The 20,049-nt window shown below is 37.8% G+C and overlaps 2 protein-coding genes and 1 non-coding gene across 3 annotated transcripts; all 3 read left to right on the top strand.

Moving 5' to 3' along the window:
* Positions 1–420: 420 nt before the first annotated feature.
* Positions 421–5,541, top strand: LOC126586386 (cyclase-associated protein 1-like). Its single transcript, XM_050251227.1, has 10 exons — positions 421–980; positions 1,634–1,802; positions 1,895–1,959; positions 2,151–2,466; positions 2,535–2,682; positions 2,779–2,888; positions 3,065–3,120; positions 3,196–3,252; positions 3,538–3,681; positions 5,000–5,541. The coding sequence occupies exons 1-10, from the start codon at positions 705–707 to the stop codon at positions 5,087–5,089; spliced, it is 1,431 nt and encodes a 476-aa protein (XP_050107184.1). The 5' UTR covers positions 421–704; the 3' UTR covers positions 5,090–5,541.
* A 7,577-nt stretch (positions 5,542–13,118) lies between these two features.
* LOC126586387 (glucan endo-1,3-beta-glucosidase 7) lies at positions 13,119–17,356 on the top strand. Its single transcript, XM_050251228.1, has 5 exons — positions 13,119–13,324; positions 13,499–14,163; positions 15,831–16,154; positions 16,372–16,654; positions 17,006–17,356. Exons 1-5 carry the CDS (start codon positions 13,255–13,257, stop codon positions 17,041–17,043), a joined length of 1,380 nt encoding a protein of 459 aa, XP_050107185.1. The 5' UTR covers positions 13,119–13,254; the 3' UTR covers positions 17,044–17,356.
* A 1,727-nt stretch (positions 17,357–19,083) lies between these two features.
* On the top strand, positions 19,084–19,155 carry TRNAE-UUC (transfer RNA glutamic acid (anticodon UUC)). The gene has a single exon. It is a non-coding gene; the product is annotated as a tRNA-Glu (tRNA).
* Positions 19,156–20,049: the final 894 nt, after the last annotated feature.

Genomic DNA, 20,049 nt, shown 5'->3' on the forward strand with positions numbered 1-20,049 from the left:
ACGCTCAACATTACCAACCTAGGTTAGGTGCCCAGCTAAATATTGTCAGGTTAGCAAAATCCAGTAAGACAAATGCTCCTCAACTAAGGGAAATAAAGTATATTAAGCTTAACTTGGTATCTACCAGACAAATAAATCAAACGAGTTAGGCATTCTAATTCCTTGAGCAAGTATCTGAAAATTGGATCTCTGTAATGACTAGATGAAGAGATCGACGAGATTGTCTTGAGAATAAAATTTTCTTGACAAAAAGTCTATGGAGAATCCTTATTTAAATTTTCCATTGAAATTGATGACGGGATGAGATTGTCGAGTGCCTACCGAGTCTTTTGCTAAAACTTGCTTTGCAATCGAATTCTCTCCCTAACGAATAACAATGTTAACTACAACACAAAGTAATTACAGGTGATCCACAACAACGCACGAACAAACGGCCATGATTCGCTCCACTTCCGCCAGGTGTCCCCACGTCTCGCTTAAACTTGAAGGCTTGAAGCCCCAAAGAAACCGGGAAGGCTCGGATTAACACCCGCCAAATCAAAATTCCCTCTTCACCTTTCAGCGTCAGAAAATAAGAAAAACCCCCAAAAATTCCAAAAATTCCAAAAATAAAGAAAAAAGCACCAAACAATCGCATCTAATCTCACCGTAGAGAGAGAAAGACCGAGAGTGTGCAAGAGAGAGTGCGGTTGAGGTTTGTGGCTATGGAGGAGAAGCTGATACAGAGGCTGGAATCGGCTGTGTCGCGCTTAGAGGCGCTGTCGCTGTCCGGTGGTGGAGGGTCGGCGACAGCCAGGGGTTTCCAGGATGCGCCGCTGGATCCGTCGATTGTGGCTTATGAGGATCTGATTGGGCAGTACCTGGGTAGGGTTTCGGCCGCAGCTGAGAAGATTGGGGGGCAGGTGCTGGACATCACCAAGGTTCTCCAGCAAGCTTTTTCTACTCAGAAGGACCTGCTTATCCAGGTTAAGCAAACTCAGGTCAGTCTCGCTTGTGATGCCTTTGTGTTTTTGGGATTTTCTTTTTCGTTTTTTATTGTTTGGTTTCATTGGGTGTTGAAAATTTCGGATTTATAAATGTAAAATGAGATGACGTTTTAGCTTTTAGATTGCGGAATTGAGGTTAAGAAACAGTGTATTTCATGCTAGATGTTAATCGGGTCGTAAATGTGATCGATTGTGTAAAGGACATTGAATGAGATGTGCTGTCTTGTTGGGTTTGGATCCGATGTTTATGTACTTTTTTCAATATCAAATAAGAATAATTAAAAGTTACAAGCTTTTGAAAGATGGAATCAACATTTGGTTGCCTTACCATAGCAAATTAACAATGAAATGTTAGCAGAAAATCAGGAAAAGATAAACCGGTAAAGGAATCTCTAAGGGTATACTGCACTCGTGCTTTCCTTTTCTCTTTCTCAAAATACTTTTGCACAATGAAATTTTCTGTTCAGAATTTAGTGTTGCTATGTTTTGGGGGTAATTTGAAGGATTGATGATGCTATTCTGTAGATATTTTTAGTGTTGATAGTAGCAGGAGTGAGAGAGGTTACTTAGTTTAACTGCACTATATCTTGTAAGTTGGCTGGTGAAATGAAATAATTATGTTAATTGGATTGTTCCGTGTTGTGCAGAAACCTGACAATGCAGGGTTAGCTGAGTTTCTGAAACCACTGAATGAGGCCATCACAAAGGCAAATTCTTTGACAGAAGGGAGGCGGTCTGATTTTTTTAATCACTCGAAGACTGCTGCTGACAGTCTCTCAGCTTTGGCATGGACTGCATATACAGGGAAGGAATGTGGTAAGGAAAATCAATCGGTGTTATATTGCATTACAGACAGATGAAAATTCATTTATGTTTCAAATGCCTTATTGTGCTTTGTCTCTTTCAAGGTATGAGCATGCCTATTGCACATGTCGAAGAAAGTTGGCAGATGGCTGAATTCTACTGCAACAAGGTACTATGCACGTCTGTAAGAATCTGGTAATTTATATAAAGGGAACTGCATGTCCTGGAATCACATGTTCTAATTGCACACAGGTCCTTTTTCTTGCAGCACTTATCAATTATCACCAATCATGTAATGATTGCATCAAAGTAAAGTTTTACAGTGAGTGGGTGTTGACTCAGTAATTCGTGATTATACAGATTCTTGTGGAGTATAAAACCAAAGACCCAAATCATGTAGAGTGGGCCAAAGCTCTCAAGGAACTGTATTTACCTGGTTTAAGAGATTATGTTAAGAGTTTCTATCCATTGGGTCCAGTTTGGAGTTCAACCGGAAAAGCTGTAACTGCTGCTTCTTCAAAACCAAAAGCTCCTGCACCAGGTGCCCCTGCTCCTCCACCTCCTCCATCAGCATCACTCTTTAGCTCCGAAACTTCACAGGCTTCATCATCTCGCCCCAAAGAAGGGATGGCAGCTGTTTTCCAAGAGATTAATTCTGGAAAGCCTGTGACTTCAGGTAATTTTTATTCTTGTCATTAAATTGTACATGTTGGACAGTGCTGATTTGGTTTTTGTGTCCCCTAGGTCTGAGAAAGGTGACAGCTGATATGAAGACAAAGAATCGTGCTGACAGAAGTGGCGTTGTTGGTACCCATGAGAAGGAAAGTCGTATGAGTTCACCTGCTGTTGCTAAAGTAGGACCACCAAAGTTTGAGCTCCAAATGGGTCGCAAGTGAGTACACATGATCATTCTACTATGTTTAAAACTTCATGTGAGGGAGTAAAAGCAGCAAGTGATTTTGTTTTTTGTCATGTTATGCCCTGGCAGGTGGGTTGTTGAGAATCAGATTGCGAAGAAAGATTTGGTTATTAGTGAATGTGATTCAAAACAGTCTGTATATATTTTTGGGTGCAAAGATTCTGTTCTTCAAATTCAAGGTACTTTAACCGTATGAAAAACTTTATTTTCAATTGTATAAATATATTAAACGTTAAATTGCCTTTCCTTACAAACTTTTATGTCATATGTAAATAGGTAGCTGTCAGGTTTAAGAAAGTAGTAGGGTCATTGTACGAAAATCATGTGAACTTACAATTATTTGCACAATGTGCAGGGAAAGTAAACAACATTACCATCGACAAATGCGCTAACATGGGAGTCCTGTTTACGGTTAGTGTAAGATTAGTAATGAAGCAATTCATATTGATGTATCTGTGCTAATTGTGTGTTCTCTTGTGAACAAAGGATGTTGTGGCTGCTTGTGAGATCGTAAATTGCAACCGTGTTGAGGTGCAATGCCAGGTTAGAATTCATCTCATGAAACTTTCAGCGATTTTAAGACATGAAGGTGGATGTTTCCAGTGTTGCCAATCATAATTCTATGCAGTAGCTTCATTTATAATGCTATATAAAACCACTGTATGATCTTAGCTATAAAGCCTATATGCAATTTGACTCTAGGACATGAAAATTGAATTTTGGCAACATTTATCATCCCAAATATCACCATTCAGTGGCTTCTTATATGGTGATATATAAAATCATCTTGTGATCTTTGTTATATTCATTCATCGTATGCTATTCCAGGGCTCCGCTCCTACAGTTTCAGTGGACAACACAACTGGCTGCCAATTTTATTTGAGCAAAGATGCTCTGGGGGCATCTATAACAACTGCTAAGTCCAGTGAGGTCAATATATTGGTACCCAGTTCTGGAGCTGATGGTGATTGGGTATGTTCCATGTTTGTCTTTTATTTTATATTTATTTGATTCTTTTCAAGACTTGCTTGATTGTTCTTCCCTGCAACTTCCAAGTTATCTTGGAATGCAAGCTAGGTGTTTAGATAGTTCTATGAATACCTAAATAATTGGCCTACGACACAGTAAACTTCTTAGGTCTGGGGAGCATATCCACATATGTTATTTGTAGAGATGGTTCAAATTTTATGTTTACTAAATGCTTTGCTGAAGTAGCTTGTTAATCCATTACTGACTATATTACCCAGATTGTACACGATTCTGCTTGAAATTAATTTTTGTTTTTCTTCTAAACGAATATGATATTGAGATTTTTTTTCTGGGGCACGATTGGTTTCTAAGATCACTTCTGGCTCTAGGCTTTTTACTAGTTAGTCCAGGTAAAGCACCCGGACGACAGATTTTTCTGAAAAAGGCCCTCTGTAACGTGGCATAAAAGACTCCTCATTTTTTAAGAAATTTCGTAGAAGAAAACTAAAACTAAAATAAAATATGATAAATAAATCGAAATTTACTGAAGTATTGTATTAGAAAGAATAATTAGAGGAATTGTATCAATATCCGGACCTTATTGTATATAAATAATACATGATTCTGCTTGAAATTTAAGCTACCTTTTTATATTCATTGTAAAAAACGGAGTATGCAACAGTTGGACAGTTGTCCTTTAGTTGCCTGAAAGTTTTTTTCATCTCTTGTGTCGATGCTCAACATATGAAGTACTAGTGTTTTTCAAATCCTGTTGAAATATTTCCAGCCACTTCGCCAGTAACTTAGATGGGAACGTGGGATTTAGGGTTAGTTGGTTCACGTAATTAATGCTAGGAATACTATGTTCTTTTAGTTGGATGATGATATTGGCTTGCAATGCCTTGTTGTATGAGATATGGCTACTGGCTTGTACAGAAGAGCCTTAAGACGCAAGCCTATCTGTTGGTACCCTATGATATTTAGGTTTAGGTTTTGTAGGCTAGTATTTGTTCCCTATGATATTTTAACTTACCAGTACACCAAAAGCTTCTGGGTACATACTCCAATGTAGTAGGATCGTTATCTCTTATCTTGCTCCCATGAAGCTGATGCTTCCTTTCACTCCATTAAATCTATTTTTTCACTTTCTACTCTCTTTATTTGGAGTATGATATAATATGGGGTTGCAACCGTTGCATGTCCGTTCTGACTGTTAGGATCCTTCCTAAATTCATGCATTACATGGGAAATGCATCTTTGCTAATCAAAGTAACACTAAATGTTATGTGATTTCTTGAGTTTACCACTTTTTATCTTGCAGGCGGAGCATGCTTTGCCGGAACAGTTTATTCATATGTTTAAGGATGGTCGCTTTGAAACTACTCCAGTCTCTCACTCAGCCGGAGGGTAATTTGGACTCTTTTTATACCAATTATCTCGTACTTGAAGAAGAGAATACTAGGATGGATTGAGGATTGGCTTTTTTGTTCTTCTTTCTACTTTCTCCTTTATTCAATTGCCTTCATTTTATAAGGGTGGCACATTCCCAGCCTTGTGGGTTATGCTCTTATCAATCTCACCGGCGGTTTGTTGGATTATCAAACTAGATGATTGATTTACATGTCTCATGGAAAATGAGATTCTTTTGCATGATTGTTTTTGGAAGATTGTTTCTAGATGAGTGTTGTAGCGATGTTTTTTCGCTTGTAATACATTATCTCAATCTTTTTGTTCCTGATCATATATTTGTAGTCACCTTCTACATTATTTTGAGATGTGTTTGCCTGTACTTCTAAATAGTTACGTTTCTTTAAGGCCAAATTGCACTATTAGTCCTTGTAATAAACTTGGATTTTTCTTTCATCTCTACAGTTTTGTCCTTGCAGTTTCGTTCTGATTTCACTTTCGTCCAATTCATTAGGTAAGTTCACGTTTCCCATTTGTGGACGTATTCACATTTGAAAAATCTAAGTTGGATGAAATTTTTATTCGTCAAACAGAGTAGAGGTGCTAGCTGAATGAAACTAAATGACTTACTAGGAGGTCACTCATTCTGGTATTATTTCCGGCCTAATTCACTTAACCTTGGAGTTCGAATTAGATTTGATGCATTTGAGTTGGTATGCGAGACGCATCCAATTTATTTATTTTTATTGTATATGTTCACATTCTTGATTTGTTTTTTTTTTTTTCTCGCCATGGTTTTTGCTCAATTTCAACCAAAAACAATTGTGATTTCAACCTCGCAAAGTTGTCACGTTGGATTCCCCCGGGGGGCCGCTCCCCCTCCCCCTACAAGCCCAAAACCATCGACCCTTCTTCGGGGGTGCCCGGAGCACCTTATCTTGTCATTTCGTCGTTGCTCATTCGCATGAGGTCAAACTGTTTGCCGTTTCCTTATCCGCGCCTACTCACGCTTCGTTGACCTATCACGTGGTAAAGACAAGAGAGTACGAAAGAATAGTAAACAGAGCACGTCGCAGAGTGATTCTAAATATGATAAGTCACCCTTGTACGAAAACAAAATAAGGTGTTTCTAGCTCTAGGAGGCAGTGGTTGGCTCACCAATTGCCTTTGCTTTATGGACTGCTGGAGAGGGTTTATTGGGTTGGAGGCTAAGGCCATCTCTAACCGAAAGGTTCAGAGGGCTAAAGGGTTGAAAATAGTCCGAAAACTGTCTCTAACTGAGGGCTAGGCCAGAGGGCTCGTAGTAGGCTCAATGGAATCTGAAAGGGCCAAAGGGCCAGAGGGCTAGCCCCTTCCCGCCAACCAGGAGCCAAAATTTTGTATAAAAGTGTCGGATTTCCTGTCAGATATAACCAACATGAATAATTTTTATTATTGAAATCGTGTCGGTTAATTTGAATATAAATGGCATCGAAGGAATCAGTTTGACTCGACGGAATCGTGTTGGTTATAACCGACACGAATAGTAATTTGAATTGCAATCGTATCGGTTATAACCGACACAAATAATTTAAAATTTTGAATACAACAGCTAACTGACTGCAGCTAGCCGTTGCCTTACATTTTTTTTTTTGTTATGAATTTAAAACTTTTTTTTTCTTCTATAAATACCTAAGTCATTTCTACACCATTTCTCACACAATTTTCACCCTTGCATACCATCTAACTTCATTCTATTTCAAATTTAAGTTGTTGTTTTTAAATTTAAATAATAAATTATGTTTGGCCCTATGGCTCTTTGGCTCTCTATTGGAGATGGTTTTTTGTGACACAGCTAAAACGAGCCATATGGCCCTTTGGCCTTTAGTTGGAGATTGAGGCAAATATGGCCATATATTGTTAATTAAAATATTAATATCTTAGAAGACCAAAGAACTAAAACGAGTCATCTGGCTAGCCCTCGGTTAAAAATGGTCTAACATTGTTGCCCTTGCTTTCACCACCTGATAGAGATTGCATAAAGTCCTCAAGTATATACGTGGCATTTTCCATATCCATCCATTTTAGCCAGTGCAGAATTATTACAGCTAGCAACTCACTGCAGAGAAGTTCAAAGTCCTTCACCAAGTCTTCCATGAGCAAAGCAAACACCACGAGTTTGGGAGGTCCACTCGTTACACGTTACATCCTTTGAATTCTTTATTAAAAATCTATCCATCATTCTATCCATCGCCACCACTAGACTAATCTCAATGAATTGGAAATGATTTAAATATACACACTTTGAATTCTTTATTAAAAATCTACAAGTGCTTTAGTGTTTCCTGAAGAAGCATTTGGCAGGTGCTTCTCCTAAAACCACTTGTATAAAGTACAGTTCTTCTATAAATTTCTATCAAACGCAATCATCATTTTTGGTTGCAGAAAACACTTTTAATCATTTTAAAAACAGTCTCAAACTGGTTCCTTTATAGTTCAAGCAATATGGAGTCGTCGTCGTACTTTCAGTTACATTTTTATGAAACACTTCAATTTTAATATCTAATATCCTAGTGTACAGAGTATTGAGTTTCTACTTATGTGTCTGGGGTTTGAAACTCCCCTCACGCTTAAATTATCGCAACAACAACAACAACAACAAAGCCTTTTCCCACTAAGTGGGGTCGACTATATGAATCCTAGAACGCCATTGCGCTCGGTTTTGTGTCATGTCCTCCGTTAGATCCAAGTACTCAAGTCTTTTCTTAGGGTCTCTTCCAAAGTTTTCCTAGGTCTTCCTCTACCCCTTCGGCCCTGAACCTCTGTCCCGTAGTCACATTTTCGAACCGGAGCGTCAGTAGGCCTTATTTGCACATGTCCAAACTGCCGGAACCGATTTTCTCTCATATTTCCTTCAATTTTGGCTACTCCTACTTTACCTCGGATATCCTCATTCCCAATTTTATCATTTCTCGTGTGCCCATACATCCCACGAAGCATCCTCATCTCCGCTACACCCATTTTGTGTACGTGTTGATGCTTCACCGCCCAACATTCTATGTCATACAACATCGCTGGCCTTATTGTCGTCCTATAAAATTTTCCCTTGAGCTTCAGTGGCCTACGACGGTCACACAACACGCCGGATGCACTCTTACACTTCATCCATCCAGCTTGTATTCTATGGTTGAGATCTCTATCTAATTCTCCGTTCTCTTGCAAGATAGATCCTAGGTAGCGAAAACGGTCACTTTTTGTGATCTTCGCTAGATTGCTCCGGTCATTAGTGTGGATAAGTATATAAATGGATAGAGATAGGAGAGCAAATACAAGATGTACGTGGTTCACCCAGATTGGCTACGTCCACGGAATAGAGGAGTTCTCATTAATTGTGAAGGGTTTACACAAGTACATAGGTTCAAGCTCTCCTTTAGTGAGTACAAGTGAATGATTTAGTACAAATGACATTAGGAAATATTGTGGGAGAATGATTTAGCCAAATTGCACTATTAGTCCTAGTAATAAACTTGGATTTTTCTTTCATCTCTACAGTTTTGTCCTTGCAGTTTCGTTCTGATTTCGCTTTCGTCCAATTCATTAGGTAAGTTCACGTTTCCCATTTGTGGACGTATTCACATTTGAAAAATCTAAGTTGGATGAAATTTTTATTCATCAAACAGACTAGAGGTGCTAGCTGAATGAAACTAAAGGACTTACTAGGAGGTCACTCATTCTAGTATTATTCCCGGCCTAATTCACTTAACCTTGGAGTTCGAATTAGATTTGATGCATTTGAGTTGGTATGCGAGACGCATCCAATTTATTTATTTTTATTGTATATGTTCACATTCTTGATTTGTTTTTTTTTTCTCGCCACGGTTTGTGCTCAATTTCCACCAAAAACAATTGTGATTTCAACCTCGCAAAGTTGTCACGTTGGATTCCCCCGGGGGGCCGCTCCCCCTCCCCCTACAAGCTCAAAACCTTCGACCCTTCTTCGGGGGTGCCCGGAGCACCTCATCTTGTCATTTCGTCGTTGCCCATTCGCATGTGGTCAAACTGTTTGCCGTTTCCTTATCCGTGCCTGCTCACGCTTCGCTGACCTATCACGTGGTAAAGAGAAGAGAGTACGAAAGAATAGTAAACAGAGCACGTCGCAGAGTGATTCTAAATATGATAAGTCACCCTTGTACGAAACAAAATAAGGTGTTTCTAGCTCTAGGAGGCAGTGGTTGGCTCACCAATTGCCTTTGCTTTATGGACTGCTGGAGAGGGTTTATTGGGTTGGAGGTTAAGGTCATCTCCAACTGAAAGGTCCAAAGGGTTAAAGGGTTGAAAATAGCTCGAAAACCGTCTCTAACTGAGGGCTAGGCCAGAGGGCTCGTAGTAGGCTCGATGGAATCTGAAAGGGCCAAAGGGCCAGAGGGCTGGCTCCTTCCCGCCAACCAGGCGCCAAAATTTTGTGTAAAAATGTCGGATTTCCTGTCAGATATAACCAACATGAATAATTTTTATTATTGAAATCATGTCAGTTAATTTGAATATAAATGGCATCGCAGGAATCAGTTTGACTCGACAGAATCGTGTTGGTTATAACCGACACGAATAATAATTTGAATTGCAATTGTATCAGTTATAATCGACACAAATAATTTAAAATTTTGAATACAACAACTAACTGACTGCAGCTAGCCGTTGCCTTACATTTTTTTTTTTTGTTATGAATTTAAACCTTTTTTTTTCTTCTATAAATATAAATACCTAAGTCAGTTCTACATCATTTCTCACATAATTTTCACCCTCGCATACTATCTCACTTCATTTTATTTCAAATTTAAATTGTTGTTTTTAAATTTAAGTTGTTGTTTTTAAATTTAAATAATAAATTATGTTTGGCCCTATAGCCATTTGGCTCTCTATTGGAGATGGTTTTTTGTGACAGGGCTAAAACGAGTCATATGGCCCTTTGGCCTTCAGTTTGAGATGGAAGCAAATATGACCCTATATTGTTCATTAAAATATTAATATATTGGAAGGCCAAATGGCTAAAACGAGCCATCTGGCTAACCCTCGATTAGAGATAGCCTAATGCCCTTGCTTTCACCACCTGGTATAGATTGCATAAAGTCCTCATGTATATACGTGGCCTTTTCCATATCCATCCATTTTAGCCAGTGCAGACTTATTACAGCTAGCAACTCACTGCAGAGTACTTCAAAGTCCTTCACCAAGTCTTCCTCACTTCAAAGTCCTTCACCAAGTCTTCCTTGAGCAAAGCAAACACCATAAGTTTGGGAGGTCCACTCGTTACACGTTACATCCTTTCATTTCATCATCTAACACACACACACACACAAACCTGAAACTCACCGTGTGTGTATATCTGTCGGTTATACTCATCTAGGTTTGGTTGGTAGTATTTTAACACGGATAAACGTATTTTCATATGTCCCTAAGTTTTTTTTTTTTTTAGTGTATTCCAAAAAGCAGTTAGAAGAACAACCATCATTCTATCCATCGCCACCACTAGACTAATCTCAATGAGTTGGAAATGATTTAAATATACAAACTTTGAATTCTTTATTAAAAATCTACAAGTGCTTTAGTGTTTCTCGAAGAAGCATTTGGCATATTCTTCTCCTAAAACCACTTGTATAAAGGACAGTTCTTCTATAAATTTCTATCAAATGCAATCATCATTTTTGGTTGCAGAAAACACTTTTAACCATTTTAAAAACAATCTCAAACTTGTTCCTTTATAGTTCAAGCAATATGGAGTCGTCGTCGTACTTTCAGTTACATTTTTATGAAACACTTCAATTTTAATATCTAATGTCCTAGTGTAGAGTATTGAGTTTCTACTTATGTGTCCGGGGTTTGAAACTCCCCTCACGCCTAAATTATCGCAATTCCAACAAAAATGTTTATGAGCACAAGTCACGTAATTCAAGTAGAGTTATATAAATGATAATATTTTTGCTGTTGTCCTGAATTTAAACACAAGAACTTTGCGGGTGTACGAGTGCTAGTTTACCCCTCGGGGAAGTTTCTTGTTCAAAAAGTTCCTTTGCATTTTCGCGGCAAGTGTGAAAGAATAACTTTCTCAGCGACCAAAAAGTCCCTTTGCACTTGGAATTCCATGTTTCCACCGTCAGCGTAGGTGGGTTGATGACGCTGAGATTCTCCAAAGGCAAGACCGACCAACACCCAACCAAATCTGAAAGTCTATGCGCAACCGCGTGCGAATACTCTAGTAGTCAATCCAACTACTTTCCAATATTTATTTTACAACGATAACTCAAAATGAAATTGTTATAAAAAAACTCTGTAGTTAATTTTATAGAATCACTACCATATGAGTGATCAACTCCACGACATTATTCCTAATTACCTAAATACAAGTATTGTCAATGACAATGAGCACAACACCAGATTACCCGCTCATATCTTGTCACATCAACAAACTAATAGAAAATCTAACGAAACTAGATGGCATGGATCAAGTTAATATTTTAGGTCAATTTTAAGGACGAAAATGATCGATTTTCAAATTAATGGACTACAGTGATGAGTTAGGTCAATTTTAGAGATCATTTGTGATAATAACTCAAAATAAAGTAAAAACCTCATGTATTTGTGGTTGAGAATAAACCTCACATTGATAGGAGGAAAGATCTTGCATGAGCTTATAAATAAGTTAGGCTAATGTCTATATATATTGCCAATTGATTTTATAGTGGAATCTCAACTTTCTTCACTTCCCTCGTTGTCCCTATCTCTCATTAGAAATGACGACTTCACCCAAGTACACCTTTATCTAGTTCAAGGGTTTGCAGAAGTCATTTCATCGAGTGAGGGTTTTAGCTGACACAATTTGACCTTGTTCGATAAAAAAATTTAGTCAAGGCGGAAGCTGCGGGTTCCAGCCCCATCAGTCTCGAAAGAATATAATACTAAGAGCTAGTTTGGTGTTGTTGTGCTTTTTTCAAAATTGCTTGATATACTATAGTAATAAAAGTGTTTTTAGCTAAAAAAAAGTGTTAAGATTGGGGTAGGATTGTCGATATAAAAGTTGCATTAATTGGTATTTGTTCACCCGCCTCCAATGAAAAAAAAAAAAGAAAAAAAAAAAGCATGTCTAGAGTTGCTCTGCTTTCTGTTGTTTTGGATATGATTTTGAAAAAAAAAAAAAAAAAACTTTTTTTTTTTAATCATTTACCAAACATAGTTAAGACTCCACCTTTCTATAAAAGATTAAGTAACCACAAACTAAACCCTAAGCAGGAGTGCACAATGATTCTTTGGGAATGATAATAACAAACTCCCATGTTTTTATTCCAATGAGAATTTAAGGTTTTAACATTGAATCTAATACAATAATTTGGTTAAACAACTAGGGAGATCAAATATTTTGAACTAAATTTGTAAATTAAATGTTGTGGTTGTCAATGGTTAGATTATTAATTAACATGTTTGTTTCTTATTACTAACACATCATTTAACTTACAAATTTAATGTTCCTAGCATTATCCTTATTCATATATCAGCTATCAAAACTCGATTTCTTCTTGGAGTTAATAGTCATTAACCTTTTTTTCGCCATTAAATTGAAGAAATAAATTGAGAAAGACAAGTTTAAAATTAAATAGAAAAGGCCAGCAGAGAATAGTAGAAAGTTAAAACGAATTCCTTAAAGAGATGCTAAGGATACTCTTTCAAAAATATAACTATCCATAAACTATCCGTCATCTTATATTTTTGACATAATATTTATAATATTAGCATAAAAATTGACATTAACTGTGAAGTGTTAGAAAATTTCATTTTCAAAGAGTCTTCTTGACATTTCTCGTTTGAAAAAGCATTTGTTAGAAAAAATTAACTCATGTTAACAAATACAATATCTCATTAATTAGACGTAACATACAAGTAACATATAAAAATGGATAAATATTTGGCATACGTCAACGAGAAGAGTCAGAGACAGGTGGGGTCCCATCGCACGTGAGCACTTGAGTTCAGAGTCACCTTGCTTACTTTCTGACCGTTGCCCTCAATCTTGTTTGTTTTGGGGTCTGAAGTCCGGTGCTTCCTTATATATTCCTCCGTCGTCTTCCGCACTCTGCACAAAAGCAGCACACAGCTTCTCACTAGTATCCCTTCTGTCGACACACTTCATCGTCATCGTCCATGGCGTCGTCGCTTTCGCACTTCCCCATCCTCCTTCTCTTCCTCTCATTCACCGCTTTCCTTTCCGCAGGTACGTAATTACTTCTACTTTCCCGAGAAAAATATAAAATTTGTTAAAGTTTTGCGTAATGAATTCATGAGAGCACAGTTATTAGCACTGCTCGAATTCCACCAAACCTTCCGTTACTTACCTCACATCGTAAGTAGGGAAAAACCCCACTAAAACGGTTTGTTTTGATCGCAGACTCACAGTCCTTCATCGGCGTCAACTACGGCCAGGTCGCCGACAACCTCCCGCCGCCCTCTGAAACCGCTAAACTCCTCCAGTCCACCGCCATCAAGCGCGTCCGTCTCTACGGCGCCGACCCGGCCATAATCAAGGCCCTCGCCGGCTCCGGCATCGCCATCGCCATCGGCGCCTCGAACGGCGACATCCCGGCCCTCGCCTCCGATCCCAACGCGGCGGCGCAGTGGGTGAATTCCAACGTCCTCCCCTTCTACCCTGCCAGCAAAATCGACCTCATCAATGTCGGCAACGAGGTTCTCCTATCGAACGACCAGGGCCTCATCTCCCAGCTCCTTCCCGCCATGCGAAATGTCCTATCTGCCCTCTCCGCCGCGTCTCTCGGCGGCAAGGTCCGGGTCTCCACGGTGCACTCCATGGCCGTTTTAGCCCAGTCCGACCCGCCATCTTCCGGTCAGTTCAACCCGGGATTCCAGGACGTTCTCAAAGGACTTCTCGCCTTCCAGAGGGACAATGGATCACCGTTTGCGGTCAACCCCTACCCATTTTTTGCTTACCAGAGCGACCCGAGGCCCGAAACGCTGGCGTTTTGCTTGTTCCAACCCAACGCGGGACGAGTCGACTCGGGGAGCGGAATCAAGTACATGAACATGTTCGATGCTCAGGTGAGCGAGTTTTACACTTTAGTGGGCCGGATTTGAGCTTTTTATTGAATGGATCTAGGCCCAGTTGAAAAATTGACCCGTGGGTCAACCGTCAACGGACTACGATTTGCGTCATACGACGACTCACACGTTAGTCTTTAAATCATGAGTCCACTACATTGACGTAAGAGTTTAGAACTAATGGTTTTTTTTGGTAATTGGCGTTCACTTTGCGGTTTGTTTGAGAAGCATGCACATAAGCACTTTTGTTAGAAGCTAAAATCAAGAGAAGGGTTTCATGTAGGTGCTTCTATGGAAAGCATGGATAGAGTATTAAAAGTACTTTTATTATTTGGAATAGTTTTTCGTTATCTAAAAGACGTCGGTTGTTGTAGCCAACCAAACACTTGAGGCAAATATGCACCCTGCATGTGTTTAGAGTCAAAAGTAGATTAGAGAAAATTAGACAACGTGGGGTGTGAGGATTAGTTGAAAAACTAGATGAAAGAAAATGTAGAATAAATCAATTAATATAATATTACCATATCTTTAACTTTTAGGTCTTTTACTTGAACATCTAATTATGAACGTAAAATTTAATTTGACAGTCTATGTTGCACTTTGACCTGTTTTTTTGTTGTTTTTCACCCAATATGTCAAATTAAACTATTATTTTATTACATTAAGCTATTATAATAAATGTTTTAAAACGTAATAAAATGCATTTTATAATCAATTAAAAAAAAATTGAAGTTGCTGTCAATTTTGGTAGCAAGGGTGTGGGCTGTCAATTCATGTCATGTCACATTAGATTTGGCTTTTCGATTTGAATACATTGTTGTTGCCTTATTTTTTAGTATTAGTGCTGATTTGGATATTTTGACATCTCTTTTGGAAATGCTCAAAGCTTAATAAAAAGCATGGATAATAAGGTTTAGGTGTAGGAAATGAGGGTTTTTGGAAACCCCAATTTCAACGGTCATTTAATTAGCGTCATCCATATTACTCTTGTATTATTGTCCTTTGCTTTATCAAGGACATGATGGGATCATTGAAATTACCTTCTATATGCAATTGATGGATGGTGACAATGTGACAGGCTGGCTAGTGGCCCATCACAATAATTTTAGATGAGGCCATGATTTCTTTTGGCTTTGGATTTAGTCCAATGTATTTGAAAAAAAAAACCTAGACAAATTTTGTTGTTTCATAGAACCAAAAATTTAATTTGGGACCACCATATAAAAGTATAAACCTCCTATTTCTTCCTATAGGAGAAAATGTTAGTGAAACTTTAGCAGCAATGGGTTTTTTTCCCCGCAGATCTTTGAGATAGCATTCGAATCTTTTGCGGTCGGATGATGCTGTAAGACAGACCTCAATCTTTTACCATTGTATCGCACTATCATAGGTCCTACCCATGTGAAAGAATTGGAAAGAATATTTGAAAATGAAATCGAGTTTTGAAGTATTTTCCTTTTGGTATATCGTTAATTGAACGGCGTTTTTTTTCTCTGTTGCTTAGTAAATGCATAGCTTGTTTGAACTATGTGCAGTGTTTTCTTTTCTTGCAATGAAAATTTTAATGACAAGCTAACTAATTAGAGAGTTCCAATGGTTTAACCCTTATGCTTTTGAAGTCATTGATTGATGCAGTAATATAAATGACGAAGTTTTACTTTCTCTAGGTTGATGCTGTGCGGTCAGCCTTGAATGCAGTTGGATTCAAGGACATTGACATTTTGATCACTGAGACTGGATGGCCATACCATGGAGATAGCAACGAAGTTGGAACTAGTGTGGAGAATGCAAGGGCGTATAATGGCAATCTGATTGCACACCTTAGATCCATGGTTGGAACTCCGTTGATGCCTGGAAAATCTGTGGAGACTTATATCTTTGCGCTCTATGATGAGGATTTGAAACCTGGTCCAGCCTCTGAGCGATCCTTTGGTCTGTTCAAGCCTGATCTAACTGCGACATATGAAGTTGGTCTCACAAAGAGTAGCCAGGTGACATATTTAAAACCTTCTAGCAAAATGTTCTCTTACCACATCACTTTTATGTGTTATATTTGTTGACTGCAAATCTAGATAATTCGTTATATGGACCGTTCAATACGTATGAGAACATAACATGTCCTGTATCTGGCCGGACCTTATAATGCCTAATATTCTATGCTTTATAATACGCATGATTAGTTATAACCCTTGGATTTCTATCCTTCAGACTCCATCAACCCCAACGGTGTCTCCTTCACCCAAGCCTACTTCAGCACAGTGGTGTGTGCCCAAATCCGGCGTTTCTGATGCTCAATTGCAGGCAAATCTTGACTATGCTTGCGGCCATGGTATTGATTGCAGCGCAATCCAACCAGGAGGCGCCTGTTTCGACCCAAACACTGTTGCATCGCATGCTGCCTATGCCATGAATCTGTATTATCATACTGTTGGCACAGTTCCTCTGAATTGCGATTTCTCACAAACTGCGATGCTCACATCCTCAAATCCCAGTAAGTTTTCTTTAACACGAGCACATATCGAAATGGCCCATGTTTTCCATGATGAGGACACACTTAACATAAAGGGTGATTTACTTTCTGGGATAATAATTTATAAAGTGACCGATTAGAAACGTAAAAGTGTATAATCTTTTGACTTTTGTGGTGATAACCATTCTCTTTATAATCCAACAACTTTTGTGAATGATTGCACTACTTAAAAACTGTGGCATTTTTCTTTTCACGCGGTTTATACCGGTGAAAAAATGGAACATCTCCAAAACCAGCATGACTACCTGTGAAAAAAATTCTGCTTGATTTGTTTCGGAACTCTTGCTAATTACGTCTTTGAATTGATTGCAGGTTATAATGCTTGCAGTTACACTGGTGGAAGTACATGACTACCTGTGGAAGCAGGGAAAGTTAATATTATACCGAATAACGGATTCGTTAAGGTTAGAAATCAATTGGATACAAGGAATAAGGGATTGGTGTGCTTTTTTGTTGTTTTTAATTTATATATGTAGCCGTTTAATGTATTGGTGTGCTTTTTTGTTGTTTTTAATTTATATATGTAGCCGTTTAATTGTAAAGGTTCCTAGTTTTATTTGGGATATTTATTAACTGTAAGAACTCTACCATAATAAGGTTTTGTTTTCGCGTATGTATTTGGTACAAAGGTGGAAATTTTGTGGGGTTTGTACCACCGTTCGACTCTCGGTATTGATTGGATTGATTGGATTGAGTTAGAGCTTTGTTCATGTTGAAGACTGCATCCAACTTTCGCAAACAATGTGGCTAGTGAAATCTTTGCGGGCGCCTTATTGAACTAGAAGTTGCCCAGTGGTAATGTTTTTCGGCCGCGTTGCTTACCTCTAACCGAAAATTATTTAGCGGTATTTAGACTTTACTTTGTTGGAGGAGTATCATGAGCTGAATTTCATAGAGAACAATCTTTTTCGTTGCTGAACAAGAAAGAAGCACACGACATGCAAATGAAACTTCAATTCCCGATCCCAGAATTGTACTGCCATCGTTTATGCGCTTGAGTGAACGTCAACCGTTTTTTTGACATCTTTAAGCGACTGTCAGCTACCACAACTCCAAAAATTTTACCCTCCTACTCAACCGAAATGATTTTGTGGCTATGCGCGCGCTCTCCCTCTCTCCAATCATTTTGAACGAGAGTGGGCAACATTTTTGTTATTGTTCGATTGATGGGCACCTGGCATTGTCAGCAGCAATGATAGCCCAAGTAGCAATAGAACTAGATTCCAACCTTTGATGGACATATCATATTTGCTTTTGCATTGTGAGGCAATTGCTACTTTGCCAAGAAACATGGCATGGGGCCAGGGAAGTGGAGTATACATTTTATAATGCCCTACATAAAAATATATTTTGTTGAAAACTATTTTTAAAATAACTGAAAGCGTTCTTCTTAAAAGTGTTTTTAAAACCGATTCGTAGTAAAAATTTAAGTGATCCTGGAAAAACAGTCAAATGTTTTTGCAAAAAGCACATATCTGATGCTTATTCTAAAATCTATTTTTACCAAAAGCACCTAAGTTATTTTAAAAACATTTTCAAATGAACCATGCAAGTGTTTCTTTGAAAGTGCTAATATAACTCACAAACACTCAAACTTTTTTTTGCTAAACGTAGTACTAAAATGATGTTAGTTATCAAAACGTACTTTTAACCATTACAGGCGCAATCACAAACATGCTATAAGCAATTACTAACTAACTAGGAAGAAAATTATAAAGTTCTCTTGTTGACAATTGATAGAAATGAAAATTGTACATATACAATTGATTCAATTACACTTTGTTCATGTTTGGTGTTTGGGATTGGATTAGATTGAATAACTTACTAAATTCAAGCTACGTTAAAGGATGAAATTATGGAGTCCAACTTCCAAAAGAAGTTAGTCATGAAAGAAACTTATATTCACATTCTACCATTTTTTTTTTATGATAAATGATATGCTAATATACCTTAAATTTATCTAAACTAGGGGAATGAGGGATAGTTTGAACTCAAAAGGAGTAGGTTGAAGAGGAAGATTCAAACCAACACTTGCAAAATTACTAATTGTCACGCTAAACATTTCTTAACTTGACAGGTTAGGTTAACAATGCCTATGATTGGATTTTTTTTATTTTCTATCTTATAAATGATATCATTATTGGGGTAAAACCCTCAATTGTTAGGAAACCCGCATCAAGATGTATAAGTATTATTATTTTTAGTGATTGCAATAAACCGCCATTGCGCCTATGGTTGAAAATTGGTTCATCTATATATGCTTATTAACTCTGGGCAACATAATTGATCTAGTTTGTCTATGGATTTAGTAAAAAAAAAAAAACCCAGGTTATGAACTGCTTTGTGAACATATATTTAATAAAAATATTGTGAGACCAATGAATAAGGAATCCATTGTCGTCCAGCGGTTAGGATATCTGGCTTTCACCCAGGAGACCCGGGTTCGATTCCCGGCAATGGAACTTTTTGGCATTTTATTTAATTTTACACTTTCACATATATGCTGCTATATTTTATTTTCTTTGGGAAAAGACGTATATGATCTGTGATCTATTTGGGATGATTTTTATGTTTATTTTTCCTTTTATACAAGTGATACTCGAGGTTTTAAATGCAAAAATAAATACTCTAAACAAGAATTGTACTATTATATCGAATGAATTGAATTCAATCGATGCATATTGATATTCAAACCCAAACCCATATAGCTATTCAACTCCCAAACCCATGCTGCTGCCACCACTCAGGCCCCTTCTCCCCACTCCCCAACCACCACAACAACCCCACTCTGATCTCTGAACAAACGATATTATCTATATTAAGAGAGTGAAAAATGGACTTAGAGTCATAATGTGTTAGCAATAATGTGGTCGAATTCGTCTTTCACGAAAATCGAACTTAAAAGCTCTCACTTACAAGTAAAAAATAATACGACTAGACCGAAATATTAACTGACATCTCCCTTTATTTCTTATACCAATTTTATTTCACTTTTTTTTACGAGGTAAAATACCTCATTTGCTCATGTATTTAGTCAAAAAAAACATAACAGAATTAATGGCAAGACCAATAGTGCAAGAACTAAAAACGAATTAAATGACAAATATGTAAATCGCGAAGGAATTCAGGACCATTGCTTCAAATTATTCTATTGTTTGCATCAAATGAGAGATTTGTCAGTTTGTTGAGCACCCAGTACATCCAATGTCATAAATTATAAGAAAAGATTTTTGTTTTTTTTTTCAAGTGCCCATCCATCTATAGATGGGACTTCATTGCAGTAGTGAAAAATAATCATACCTATGCACTATGATGCGAGTTTCATATTCACTGGTTCCCATCTCCTTAACAAATAA

Source organism: Malus sylvestris, chromosome 10, assembly GCF_916048215.2.
Source record: "Malus sylvestris chromosome 10, drMalSylv7.2, whole genome shotgun sequence".
NCBI classification, from domain to species: domain Eukaryota; kingdom Viridiplantae; phylum Streptophyta; class Magnoliopsida; order Rosales; family Rosaceae; genus Malus; species Malus sylvestris.

Coding starts and splice junctions, on each gene's coding strand:
- LOC126586386 (XM_050251227.1), top strand. CDS start 705: ATGGAGGAGAAGCTGATACAGAGGCTGGAATCGGCTGTGTCGCGCTTA. Junction 3,121..3,195: donor ACATGGGAGTCCTGTTTACG/GTTAGTGTAAGA, acceptor TTGTGAACAAAG/GATGTTGTGGCTGCTTGTGA. Junction 3,253..3,537: donor GTGTTGAGGTGCAATGCCAG/GTTAGAATTCAT, acceptor ATGCTATTCCAG/GGCTCCGCTCCTACAGTTTC.
- LOC126586387 (XM_050251228.1), top strand. CDS start 13,255: ATGGCGTCGTCGCTTTCGCACTTCCCCATCCTCCTTCTCTTCCTCTCA. Junction 14,164..15,830: donor TGAACATGTTCGATGCTCAG/GTGAGCGAGTTT, acceptor TACTTTCTCTAG/GTTGATGCTGTGCGGTCAGC. Junction 16,155..16,371: donor GTCTCACAAAGAGTAGCCAG/GTGACATATTTA, acceptor TCTATCCTTCAG/ACTCCATCAACCCCAACGGT.